Below are 14,845 nucleotides of genomic sequence, written 5' to 3'. Positions count from 1 at the left end.
CCCAGTGAAGAGTTCCGGACAGCAAATCCAACGCCAGACTCTCTGGTTTCCTTGGTACTTTTCCCTTGCCAGAAGAACGTAAAGTTATTTTCTTTGAGATTGCCAGAGTCGGCAAACTGCGTCCCTTGCAGTGTGGCAATGTCAACCTGCAGTCTCACAAGTTCATCGTTGATGACTGAGGTCTTCCTGGCATCGCTGATGGCCTGGATGTCGCCGGACAGTCCTGGTGTCATTGCTCTCACATTCCATGTGTCCAGGAGAAGTTTTCATTTTTGAATTTGAATTTCTTGTTTTGTTGCCTGGTGCAGCAATTGCAGTCCACTTGTCGGATACTCAAACCCTAAGCACCCAGCAAGGCAGGCGGACTGTGGCAGGACAACACCTAGTATGCCGGGGGATGCCCAGCTTGAGGCGGTTGTGCAATGAGACGTGGTGTTCTCTCCCACTGACAAAAGCAACCCCCAGCGCCAGCTCTACGCCAACCAAGTGGATGGCTTATAACCGGTAAGTGTTGCTTCCTGTGTTGTTTCGATGCTTTGCAGCGAAGCTGGAGTGTCCTCTCCAGGGCGCTAGCCTGGGCAAAGTGGTATGGAGAAAAAGCTGTTGCCCATGAAGCAGATCTCCCCTCACCACGCATTTGATGGATCCAAGGAAAAGGAAAAACGATACATCTTGAGACCTGCGACATCGCAGGAGTTGCCGGAATGACTATAAAGACAAGGTAAGACCGCCTTACGGACTCTGGCTCCGGATTTGACGTCAGAGTTGATTCCCTTAGGCTTTGGCTATCCAAAACCTGCTCGCAAAGCAGCGGGAGACGTGTGGAGGGCGGGGACGGCTCTCTGCCCGTGCAGGTCCATGTAGACCTGCCCACTGCCCTGATATATATGTATGTATATATGTATGTATATATATATATATATATATATATATATATATATATATATATATATATATATACATACATATATAAATATATATATATATACATATATAGATATATACATACATACATAAATATATATATACATATATAAATATATATATACATATATATATATATACATATATAAATATATATATACATACATATATATATGTACATACATCCATATATATATGTACATACATATATAAATATATATATGTATATATACATATATATACATACATATATAAATATATATATACATACATATATATACATACATATATAAATATATATGTATATATACATACATATATATACATATATATATATATATATATATATATACACATACATATATATATACACATATATACATACGTCAGAGTTGATTCCCTTAGGCTTTGGTTATCCAAGACCTGCTTGCAAAGCAGCGGGAGACGCGTGGAGGGCGGGGACGGCTCTCTGCCCGTGCAGGTCCATGTAGACCTGCCCACTGCCCTGATATATATACATATATAAATATATATATATATATATACATACATATATAAATATATATATACATCCATCCATCCATACATATATAAATATATATATATATATATATATACACATACATATATAAATATATATATATGTATATATACATATATATATATATATATACATACATATATAAATATATATATATACATACATATATATATACATACATATATAAATATATATGTATATATACATATATATATATATACACATATATACATATATATATACACATATATACATACATATATACACATACATATACATACATACATATATATATACATACATATGTATATGTGTGTATATATATATATATATATACACACACCATACTTTTCGGAGTGTAAAGCAGTGATGTAAAGCACATCGCCACTGGACTCTAGAGCAGTAAAGACGCCTTCTCTGGAGTGGTAAATCACGCTTTTCCATCTGGCAATCTGATGGACCAGTCTGGGTTTGGAGGTTGCTAGAAGAATGCTACATTTCGGACTGCATTGTGCCAAGTGTGAAATTTGGTGGAGGAGGAATCATGGTGTGGGGTTGTTTTTCAGGAGTTGTGCTTGGCCCCTTAGTTCCAGTTAAAGGAACTTTGAATGCTCAAAACATTTTGGACAATTCATGCTCCAAACATTGTAGGAACAGTTTGGAGCGGGCTCCTTCCTCTTCCAACATGACTGTGCACCAGTGCAGAGTCCTGACCTCAACCTGATAAAACACCTTTGGGATGAAATGGAACAGAGACTGAGAGCCAGACCTTCTTGACCAACATCAGTGTGTGACCTCACCAATGCGTTTTGGAAGAATGGTGGAAAATTGCTATAAACACACTCTGCAACCTTGTGGACAGCCTTCCCAGAAGAGTTGACGCTGTACTAGCTGCAAAAGGTGGACCCACATCATATTGAACCCTATGGGTTAGGAATGGGATGGCACTTCAAGTTAATATGTGAGTCAAGGCAGGTGGCCAAATACTTTTGGCAATATAGTGTACATAAACTCATACTGTAAGGACCAGCTAATGTTCATGTTTTATGTTCGTGTGTTTTTCCCACCTTACCAAACACACCGTCCGTACCTGCAAGGTGATTGACGGAGAATGAGGAAGTGTTGTTGTGGGACTCACAGAGACGGTTTTTGTTATTGTGCCGTCTGTTACCATCACATTGGTAGCAAAAGTGAAAAATAGTGTCGGACTGTGTGATTTCTTATAGTACTTGATTTGTTTTCACGTAAAAGGTGTTGTATTAGCAAAAAGATCTGGAAGTATGGTCGAAATCCGTGGTCAGGAAGAGTCCATAAATGGTCAAATAAATTAAGGAGTCATATTATGATGTAGAAGACTTCTTTGTGGTCTACATTAGGAGTCCCTAACCTTTTTTTGCACTACGGACCGGTTTAATGTAGGCATTCATTTCAGGGACCGGCTTCCCACTTGTGAAAAATACAAGTGACTATAACGCTGGATTAGTGGGAGCCCAGGACTTGTTTCTTAGCAATGAGGTGCTGATGGAAATCAACCTTTGGCTACAATCTGTTCCATTTATATTTGTTGTTGTTCTTTGTTTTATGTGAATATTTATATTTGATGAGTGTCCGCCCTGAGATGGGTAGGTTGTGAGTTCAAACCCCTGCCGAGTCATACCAAAGACTATAAAAATGGGATCCATTACCTCCCTGCTTGACACTTAGCATCAAGGGTCGGAATTGGGGGTTGAATCACCAAAAGTGATTCCCGGGCACAGCAACCGCTGCTGCTCACTGCTCCCCTCACCTCCCAGGGGGTGATCAAGGGTGATGGGTCAAATGCAGAGAATTTCGCCACACCGAGTGTGTGTGTGTGACTATCATTGGTACGTTAACTTTATACGATCATACATGTGCATTATATCATGTCACAAAGTTAGAACAACTTCCTATGATGAGTTTTATTGTACATCTATAAACAAGCTCATTGCTGTGTCCCGTGCACAGCTGTCAGACTCAAGGCCCGCAGGCCAGATCTGGCCCTCCACCTCGTTTTAAATGGCCCGCTAAAGCCTGGAAATATGTGTCAAAAAATACTTTACTTTCTCACTTTCCTACTAAAGGTATTACTTTTATCCCCAGAGTTTGACAGGGGAAAGAACGAGTCCAATATTGCAACAAATGTTCAATCATCTAACTTTGTTGGTTAAAATCCAAATAAATACTTAAATATCTGCTTACTTATGGATTTGAAGCAAGTTAGCCATCAAATTGTACACAGAAAAAATGACCAATAGATTTTACTATAAAATTTAGTGATTTTTTTTACAGCATATAGCATAAACTGCTATATGCTGTAAAAAAAAAAAAAAAACTGACTGTTTTTTTTTTTACAGTAAAATTCTGTTGACTGAGCTGTCACTCATGGCTGGCTCGCATTGTGGTCACTCCGTGATCACGTACGACCGCCAGACACTTCTGGATATGGACATATTGGGCCGTTTTGGACTGATAGACGCGGGCGTGCTAAACATGCTAACTAGCATGGGGATACGTCGGCGGCTACATCCAGCGGCCTGTGAAGCAGCGGAGTCTAGTAGCAGCGGGGGCCGTCTACGGAGCAGACGCCAGCGGTGTGATCGGAAACGCGGATGTCGAGCGGGGCTAAAAACTAAGCAGAAGGCTAATCCCCACAGAACACCACTTCCCTCCACCCTGAAGACGAATTTAAATAAAGGATGCGAGACTACTGGTCTGGGTAAGGAGTCAGTTAAATTAGAACAAGTTTTTTCTGCTTTGAGTGTTTCAGAGTTGGACATGTGTTTTACTGAGGTGGCTAACTATGATGCGTGCAGTTTATCAAAGCAACAAACAAACAATCGGAAAATCCCCGTTACTGAGGAGGCTAACCATGATGCGTGCAGTTTATCAAAGCAACAATCAAACAATCGGAACATTCCAGTCGTATCAATTCCTAGATATGGTCGTAATTGTACTGAATGCACTGGGCATAATAAACACAACATTATTAATATTGCTACTACGGATAATTTGATCAAAAATTCCCTAAAACAGCCCACTACCTATAATATAGGTTTTTTAAACATAAGATCATTGTCTCCCAAAACGTTGTTAGTTAATGATATCATCAGAGACAACAATCTTAACACTCTTGCTGACCTACTGCCCTCGGTAATGGCACCATTCCCAAAGTATGTGGGCTCTATTGATAACCTCACTAACAACTTTAACGCTGCCCTGCGCGAAACCATTGATAACATAGCACCGCTAAAGTTAAAAAAGGCTCCAAAAAAGCGCACCCCGTGGATCTTAGCGCTGCTTTCGATACCGTTGATCATAATATTTTATTAGAACGTATCAAAACACGAATTGGTATGTCAGACTTAGCCCTGTCTTGGTTTAACTCTTATCTTACTGATAGGATGCAGTGTGTCTCCCATAACAATGTGACCTCGGACTACGTTAAGGTAACGTGTGGAGTTCCCCAGGGTTCGGTCCTTGGCCCTGCACTCTTCAGCATCTACATGCTCCCGCTAGGTGACATCATACGCAAATACGGTATTAGCTTTCACTGTTATGCTGATGACACCCAACTCTACATGCCCCTAAAGCTGACCAACACGCCGGATTGTAGTCAGTTGGAGGCGTGTCTTAATGAAATTAAACAATGGATGTCCGCTAACTTTTTGCAACTCGACGCCAAAAAAACGGAAATGCTGATTATCGGTCCTGCTAGACACCGAACTCTATTTAATAATACAACTCTAACATTTGACAACCAAACAATTAAACAAGGCGACACGGTAAAGAATCTGGGTATTATCTTCGACCCAACTCTCTCCTTTGAGGCACACATTAAAAGCGTTACTAAAACGGCCTTCTTTCATCTCCGTAATATCGCTAAAATTCGCTCCATTCTGTCCACTAAAGACGCTGAGATCATTATCCATGCGTTTGTTACGTCTCGCCTCGACTACTGTAACGTATTATTTTCGGGTCTCCCCATGTCTAGCATTAAAAGATTACAGTTGGTACAAAATGCGGCTGCTAGACTTTTGACAAGAACAAGAAAGTTTGATCACATTACGCCTGTACTGGCTCACCTGCACTGGCTTCCTGTGCACTTAAGATGTGACTTTAAGGTTTTACTACTTACGTATAAAATACTACACGGTCTAGCTCCATCCTATCTTGCCGATTGTATTGTACCATATGTCCCGGCAAGAAATCTGCGTTCAAAGGACTCCGGCTTGTTAGTGATTCCCAAAGCCCAAAAAAAGTCTGCGGGCTATAGAGCGTTTTCCGTTCGGGCTCCAGTACTCTGGAATGCCCTCCCGGTAACAGTTCGAGATGCCACCTCAGTAGAAGCATTTAAGTCTCACCTTAAAACTCATTTGTATACTCTAGCCTTTAAATAGACTCCCTTTTTAGACCAGTTGATCTGCCGTTTCTTTTCTTTTTCTTCTATGTCCCACTCTCCCTTGTGGAGGGGGTCCGGTCCGATCCGGTGGCCATGTACTGCTTGCCTGTGTATCGGCTGGGGACATCTCTGCGATGCTGATCCGCCTCCGCTTGGGATGGTTTCCTGCTGGCTCCGCTGTGAACGGGACTCTCGCTGCTGTGTTGGATCCGCTTTGGACTGGACTCTCGCGACTGTGTTGGATCCATTGTGGATTGAACTTTCACAGTATCATGTTAGACCCGCTCGACATCCATTGCTTTCCTCCTCTCTAAGGTTCTCATTGTCATCATTGTCACCGACGTCCCACTGGGTCATTATTGTCACCGATGTCCCACTGGGTGTGAGTTTTCCTTGCCCTTATGTGGGCCTACCGAGGATGTCGTGGTGGTTTGTGCAGCCCTTTGAGACACTAGTGATTTAGGGCTATATAAGTAAACATTGATTGATTGATTGATTAACGTCATCGGTCTCAGTGAAACCTGGCTTAAACCAAACGACTTTTTTGCGCTAAATGAGGCATGTCCTCCTAACTTTACACATGCGCATATTGCCCGTCCGCTCAAAAGGGGTGGGGGGGTCGCACTAATATACAACGAAAACTTTAACCTTAGTCCTAACATAAATAATAAATATAAATCGTTTGAGGTGCTTACTATGAGGTCTGTCACACCGCTGCCTCTACACCTGGCTGTTATCTACCGCCCCCCAGGGCCCTGTTCGGACTTTATCAATGAATTCTCAGAGTTCGTTGCTGATCTAGTGACACACGCCGATAATATAATCATAATGGGGGACTTTAATATCCATATGAATACCCCATCGGACCCACCGTGCGTAGCGCTCCAGACTATAATTGATAGCTGTGATCTCACACAAATAATAAATGAACCCACGCATCGCAACGGTAATACGATAGACCTAGTGCTTGTCAGGGGTATCACCGCTTCCAAAGTTACGATACTCCCGTATACTAAAGTATTGTCCGATCATTACCTTATAAAATTCGAGGTTCAGACGCATGTTCGTCAAACTAATAATAATAATAACTGCTATAGCAGCCGCAACATTAATACGGCCACAACGACAACTCTTGCTGACCTACTGCCCTCGGTAATGGCACCATTCCCAAAGTATGTGGGCTCTATTGATAACCTCACTAACAACTTTAACGACGCCCTGCGCGAAACCATTGATAACATAGCACCGCTAAAGTTAAAAAAGGCTCCAAAAAAGCGCACCCCGTGGTTTACAGAAGAAACTAGAGCTCAGAAATTATTATGCAGAAAGCTGGAACGCAAATGGCGCACGACTAAACTTGAGGTGCACCATCAAGCATTTAGTGATGGTTTAATAACTTATAAACGCATGCTTACCTTAGCTAAAGCTAAATATTACTCAAATCTCATCCACCGTAATAAAAACGATCCTAAATTTTTGTTTAGTACGGTAGCATCGCTAACCCAACAAGGGATTCCTTCCAGTAGCTCAACCCACTCAGCTGATGACTTTATGCAATTCTTTAGTAAGAAAATTGAAGTCATTAGAAAGGAGATTAAAGACAATGCGTCCCAGCTACAACGGGGTTCTATTAACACTGACACGATTGTATATACGGCGGATACTGCCCTCCAAAATAGTTTCTCTCGTTTTGAGGAAATAACATTAGAGGAATTGTTACAACGTGTAAATGGAATAAAACAAACAACATGTTTACTTGACCCTCTTCCTGGGAAACTGATCAAGGAGCTCTTTGTATTATTAGGTCCATCAGTGCTAAATATTATAAACTTATCACTTTCCTCGGGCACTGTTCCCCTAGCATTCAAAAAAGCGGTTATTCATCCTCTTCTTAAAAGACCTAACCTCGATCCTGACCTCATGGTAAACTACCGACCGGTGTCTCACCTTCCCTTTATTTCAAAAATCCTCGAAAAAATTGTTGCGGAGCAGTTAAATGAACACTTAGCGTCTAACAATCTATGTGAAACCTTTCAATCCGGTTTCAGGGCAAATCACTCGACGGAGACAGCCCTCGCAAAAATGACTAATGATCTATTGCTAACGATGGATTCTGATGCGTCATCTATGTTGCTGCTCCTCGATCTTAGCGCTGCTTTCGATACCGTCGATCATAATATTTTATTAGAACGTATCAAAACACGAATTGGTATGTCAGACTTAGCCCTGTCTTGGTTTAACTCTTATCTTACTGATAGGATGCAGTGTGTCTCCCATAACAATGTGACCTCGGACTACGTTAAGGTAACGTGTGGAGTTCCCCAGGGTTCGGTCCTTGGCCCTGCACTCTTCAGCATCTACATGCTGCCGCTAGGTGACATCATACGCAAATACGGTGTTAGCTTTCACTGTTATGCTGATGACACCCAACTCTACATGCCCCTAAAGCTGACCAACACGCCGGATTGTAGTCAGCTGGAGGCGTGTCTTAATGAAATTAAACAATGGATGTCCGCTAACTTTTTGCAACTCAACGCCAAAAAAACGGAAATGCTGATTATCGGTCCTGCTAGACACCGAACTCTATTTAATAATACAATTCTAACATTTGACAACCAAACAATTAAACAAGGCGACACGGTAAAGAATCTGGGTATTATCTTCGACCCAACTCTCTCCTTTGAGGCACACATTAAAAGCGTTACTAAAACGGCCTTCTTTCATCTCCGTAATATCGCTAAAATTCGCTCCATTCTGTCCACTAAAGACGCTGAGATCATTATCCATGCGTTTGTTACGTCTCGCCTCGACTACTGTAACGTATTATTTTCGGGTCTCCCCATGTCTAGCATTAAAAGATTACAGTTGGTACAAAATGCGGCTGCTAGACTTTTGACAAGAACAAGAAAGTTTGATCACATTACGCCTATACTGGCTCACCTGCACTGGCTTCCTGTGCACTTAAGATGTGACTTTAAGGTTTTACTACTTACGTATAAAATACTACACGGTCTAGCTCCATCCTATTTTGCCGATTGTATTGTACCATATGTCCCGGCAAGAAATCTGCGTTCAAAGGACTCCGGCTTGTTAGTGATTCCCAAAGCCCAAAAAAAGTCTGCGGGCTATAGAGCGTTTTCCGTTCGGGCTCCAGTACTCTGGAATGCCCTCCCGGTAACAGTTCGAGATGCCACCTCAGTAGAAGCATTTAAGTCTCACCTTAAAACTCATTTGTATACTGTAGCCTTTAAATAGACTCCCTTTTTAGACCAGTTGATCTGCTGTTTCTTTTCTTTTTCTTCTATGTCCCACTCTCCCCTGTGGAGGGGGTCCGGTCCGATCCGGTGGCCATGTACTGCTTGCCTGTGTATCGGCTGGGGACATCTCTGCGCTGCGGATCCGCCTCGACATCTCTGCGCTGCTGATCCGCCTCGACATCTCTGCGCTGCTGATCCGCCTCGACATCTCTGCGCTGCTGATCCGCCTCCGCTTGGGATGGTTTCCTGCTGGCTCCGCTGTGAACGGGACTCTCGCTGCTGAGTTGGACCCGCTTTGGACTGGACTCTCGCGACTGTGTTGGATCCATTGTGGATTGAACTTTCACAGTATCATGTTAGACCCGCTCGACATCCATTGCTTTCCTCCTCTCTAAGGTTCTCATAATCATTATTGTCACAGACGTCCCACTGGATCATTATTGTCACCGATGTCCCACTGGGTGTGAGTTTTCCCTGCCCTTATGTGGGCCTACCGAGGATGTCGTGGTGGTTTGTGCAGCCCTTTGAGACACTAGTGATTTAGGGCTATATAAGTAAACATTGATTGATTGATTGATTTTTATTTTAAATCCACAATTTATGATTTTATGGCACCACATTATATTTGGGTAAAAAAACTGGCAGATGAGTTGCCAAAACAAACAAACAGCGGTGCTGTATTTGTAGTTACAGTAATATGTTGTAAAAAATAATAATAAAATAATATAATTTACAGTGAAAGTCTGGCAACTAAGCTGCCACGTTTTTTCTGTAAAAAAAACAGTGGTCAAATCCACAGATTTTTTTTTACTCTTTTTGTAAAAAATAAATAAAGAGATAAATAAACTGTTAAAAGCGGCCCTCTATTGGCAGCCATGACTGCGGTGTGGCCCTCAATGAAAACAAGTTGGACACCCCTGGTCTAGTGGGACAGGCCAAAGTTACGTCAGAGAAAATGCAGTCCCTTATAAATGATTTAATGTTTCTCTGAGGCCTGGTAGCAAATGCTTCATGGACCGGTAGTTGGGACCACTGCTCTACATAACATGTCATGGTGCTTCCTTGCTAAAAATGTTTTACACGTCATCTACAAGTCGCTTTCTCACCTTCTCTTTAGGATGCGCTATGTTGTGGGCGGTCTTTTCAACGTGCCTCCACTCTGACTGAGCACTCTCCCCAGCAGCCATGTAGTAGTTTTAAGCACTTCCATGCGGAGTCTACTGGAGTTAGGTCCCATTCCTGGCCTAAACTAGGTCCTGTTCTTGAGTTACTCACAATAGTGGATGACTCTCAGCATCCTCTCCCAGACATGATGCTGCATGCAGCTCTGGTACTTGGGGACATCCAGCAGAGTTCCAAATTCCTCTTTGTACTCGTCAACTCCGTGGGGAGTCCTGAGACAAACAACGTCAGATAAGACACTGCAGTAATAAAACATCATAACACAGTGCAGGACATTCATACTTTGTGCAGGAATTGTTATGTTCCAGCCTTATTCCAAAATGGAATACATTCATTTTTGTCCTCATCATTCTACACACAATACACCAGAAGATGTGCATTGTATTTAATATTTTAATCTATTAAAACTTCAAAAATGCAGCAATGTACAGAAAGTGCCCAAAAATAGGTGTGCCAAGCTAATGGCATCGTATTCAAAAGGACTAAATTCTGCCAAAAGTGTTTCAACAAGATATTAATATTAATAGTAATTAGTACTAGTAATACTTAAAAACATGTGATTTATTTTTTAATCTTTAATACATTTGTAAAAAAATTTATTTTTATTTTAACATTGTCATTATGGGATGTTTGTGTGTAGAATTTAAGACACACATTCATTTGTCGTGTTTTGGAATGAAGGTAACATAAATGGTGGGAAAAAGTGAAGCGCTGTGAATACTTTCCGGCAGTACATCACCAAAATGAACTTTCAGGTATGTTGTGCAAATAGGATTGACAAGTTAAGCAGAATCGTGGAAAAATGTTTTTTGAAATCTGAAAGTTTGCAAACCGTAACAATGTAGGAAAGAAAAAACCCAGTAAAAAGGTATAAGAAAATCGTATCATCATCTGTATTGTAAGGGGCAGCACGGTGGTACAGGGGTTAGTGCATCTTCCTCACAATACGAAGGTGCTGAGTAGTCCAGCGTTCAATCCCTGTGTGGAGTTTGCATGTTCTCCCCGTGACTGCGTGGGTTCCCTCCGGGTACTCCGGCTTCCTCCCACCTCCAAGGACATGCACCTGGGGATAGGCCCCTCCCACCTCCAAAGACATGCACCTGGGGATAGGCCCCTCCCACCTCCAAAGACATGCACCTGGGGATAGGCCCCTCCCACCTCCAAAGACATGCACCTGGAGATAGGTTGATTGGCAACACTAAATGGTCCCTAGTGTGTTAAAGTTGTCTATGTGATGAGATGCTGACTTGTCCATGGTGTACCCCGCCCTCCGCCCGAATGCAGCTGAGATAGGTTCCAGGAACCCCAAAAGGGACAAGCGGTAGAAAAATGGATGGATTATATTGTATCGTGTATCGCATTTAAAGTCCTACTGAAAGCCACTACTAGCCACCACGCAGTCTGATAGTTTATATATCAATGATGAAATATTAACATTGCAACACATGCCAATACGGCCTTTTTAGTTTACTAAATTGCAATTTTAAATTTCCCGCGGAGTTTCTTGTTGAAAACGTCGCGGAATGATGACGCGTGTTTGTGACGTCTCAGGTTGTAGGGGACATTGTTTTTGTGCTTCACTCTAACTTTCCTCAACTACGAATCTTTCATCCTCGCTCAAATTAATGGGGAAATTGTCGCTTTCTCAGTCCAAATAGCTCTCGCTGCTGGAGGCTATGATTATAAACAATGTTCAGATGTGAGGAGCTCCACAACCCGTGACGTCACGCGCACATCGTCTGCTACTTCCGGTACAGGCAAGGCTTTTTTATTAGCGACCAAAAGTTGCGAACTTTATCGTCGATGTTTTCTACTAAATCCGTTCAGCAAAAATATGCCAATATGGCGAAATGATCAAGTAAGACACATAGAATGGACCTGCTATCCCCGTTTAAAAAGGAAAATCTCATTTCAGTAAGACTTTAATATGATTATTTATCCTATCATCGAATAAGCTGTTAATAAATGCAACTAACCTCACTATATTTGTAAATCCTTTTCTTTTACTGCTACAGTTGTTACTTTGTGCTAATCATGTGATGTCATTCAGTGTTGGAAATAAACTAAATCATTACCATTACAGTACATCTAACTTTTTAGCATGTTAGTTGTACTTTTTTTCCTAAACAAGATGCAGATATTTTTTCATTTTACTGTTTTGTATAAATGCACTGCTTGCCTAGCTATTTCATCCAGTGCTTTCATGTTTTTATTTATATTTTATCTAAGTTTCTATGTTTTATCTAGTGTTTTTCATGTTTTTATATCTATTTTAATTTGTATAAATGCACTGCATGCCTAGCTATTTTATCCATTGCTTTTATGTTTTTATTTCTATTTTATCTAAGTTTCTATGTTTTATCTAATGTTTTTCATTTCTATTCAAATTTTCTACTATATATTCTTTCTATTTAAAATTTTTACCTTTTTATTTTTATTATATACTTTGTAGCACTGAGATTTTAACAAATGTAAAGTGTGTTACAAATTCATTATTTTATTCTTATTGTATTAATATATATTTTTAAACAGGACACATTATGATAATTGTTTCTACATTTAAAACACTTCTAAAAGGTGGTTCTTTGCTCAAAATGTTGCATAAATCATGTTTTACAAGACCGTCTTCAAGTTGCTTCTTCTGGAAAAACATGACCATATATGGAGATACCCTTATACTTTTCATTTTAGTCGCCAAAACTTACTGTAATTTTAGTCGGCTAAATGTTGAAGAATTTAGTTGACCCAAACTACACTAAAAATAAATCAATTTAGGTGAGTAAAACAAAAAGACATTTTTTTGGTCAAAAGACTGCGACAAATAAACCAAAACAGGCATCAAAATGTAAGAAAAGTTGGTTTAGCTGAACTCTTTAATAGAGTGTCAAACATTGCCAATTAACTGTATTAAATGTACAATGACAGTCCAATATTAGTGTTAATATGCAATATATTTTACATAAATGAGTGGTGTTATAAGTTATGCCATCATTTTCCTTGAAGCACAAATGGGTCTGGGTTCTAATGGGCTGGTGTATCACTGATTGTGAGTGTAAATGCACTCGAGGCTCACCTTTTAGAGGCACTTCTGTAATTCTGAAGAAAAAAAGACAAAGTTGAATCAATCAGATGCAGAAAACAAAAGGCAAAATGGAAAGAAATTGTTTTCTGGCTTAGTTTTAGTGTCATGCAGCTAACATGTTTTTTTTTTCTAATTGGACTGGAAATATTGTCTGACATGGAAACATTTCATCGTACTGAATTCTGTCTTTATACATTTACACTCCAGGGTCAGATGTCCTATTCAGAATTTTTTGGTCAAACCTGATCGTTTCACATTACAAAGAAAAAAGCAACTTCTAATGTGAATACAATGTGACCTGCATGCAGACGTGACATCATGGCGTCGCACACACTGCAGTGTCTAAGGAAGTAAACCCAGCTTCCATTCGAAGCAATTTTAAGGATATTGTGCTATCAAAGGCAACATTTTTTTAACCAAATTTTTGCACATAGAAAATTCAAAAGGAAAAGGACAGTTTCATGGAATCATTTGCCAGGATGTCTACTTGAAGTCTGTGGGTGAGCAGTCAGAGACAGAAGTGGTCAAACTTTCACTTGAGTTCCTCAACGGCACAGCAGTGGAGATTGTAAGGAGCACCAGGTTCCTGGGGGTGCAGATAACTGACAATATGACCTGGTCCCTACACACCGGAGCTTTTGTAAAAAAGAGCTCAGCAGCGCATGCACTTTTTGCATGGGATGAAAAGAGCACAGCTCCTTCCCCCTGTTCTCAGCACATTCTACAGAGGCACTGTAGAGAGCAACTGCATCTCTGTCTGGACTGGAGGTTGCAGTGCCTCTGACTGGAAGTCTCTGCAGAGAGTGGTGAGGACGGCGGAAAAGATCATCAGGGCTCCTCTTCCTCCAATCCAGGAGATGGCAAAAAGTCGCTGCCTGACCAGGGCTCAAAAAATCTGCAGAGACTCCTCCCATCCCCACCAAGGACTGTTTTCACTGCTGGACTCTAGAAAGAGGTTCCGCAGCAGAACCTCCAGGTTCTGTAACAGCTTCTTCCCTCAGGCCGTAAGACTCTTGAACGCATCATAATAATCCCCTCAACGCCCCCCAAAAATGGATTAAGTGGCTGGAATAATGAGACAATATTACATACATTCATAAACGTGGATACACATGCAAAAGTGCAATATATTTTATCCGTGCAGTAATCTAGAATAAAGAGACAATATTACATACATTCATAAACGTGGATACATATGAAAAAGTGCAATATATTTTATCTGTACAGTAATCTAGAATAAAGAGACAATATTACATACATTCATAAATGTGGATACATATGAAAAAGTGCAATATATTTTATCTGTACAGTAATCTAGAATAAAGAGACAATATTACATACATTCATAAACGTGGATGCATATGCAAAAGTGCAATATATTTATCTGTACAGTAATCTATTTATTTATATCTGCACCTAATTGCTCTTTTATCCTGCAC

The 14,845-nt window shown here is 40.7% G+C and overlaps 1 protein-coding gene across 3 annotated transcripts in view; it reads right to left on the bottom strand.

Annotated features, from left to right (window-relative positions):
- LOC133542308 (E3 ubiquitin-protein ligase TRIM35-like) overlaps positions 1-14,845 on the bottom strand; it is a 52,723-nt gene that overhangs the window by 7,859 nt on the left and 30,019 nt on the right. For 2 of the 3 annotated variants that reach the window (XM_061886312.1, XM_061886311.1), the window contains 2 exons: positions 13,398-13,420; positions 10,418-10,536 (listed from right to left, as the gene is read on the bottom strand). In XM_061886312.1, coding sequence (XP_061742296.1) covers positions 10,418-10,536; positions 13,398-13,420 — 142 coding nt within the window. Of the gene's footprint in view, positions 1-10,248; positions 10,346-10,417; positions 10,537-13,397; positions 13,421-14,845 lie in introns of all 3 variants that reach the window. The other variant, XM_061886313.1, reaches the window with a different exon arrangement.

The sequence above is a fragment of the Nerophis ophidion genome, linkage group LG24 (assembly GCF_033978795.1).
Source record: "Nerophis ophidion isolate RoL-2023_Sa linkage group LG24, RoL_Noph_v1.0, whole genome shotgun sequence".
Classification (NCBI taxonomy): Eukaryota; Metazoa; Chordata; class Actinopteri; order Syngnathiformes; family Syngnathidae; genus Nerophis; species Nerophis ophidion.
Note: the sequence above shows the minus strand (reverse complement) of the source record. Positions and strands in the feature narration are given on the sequence as shown.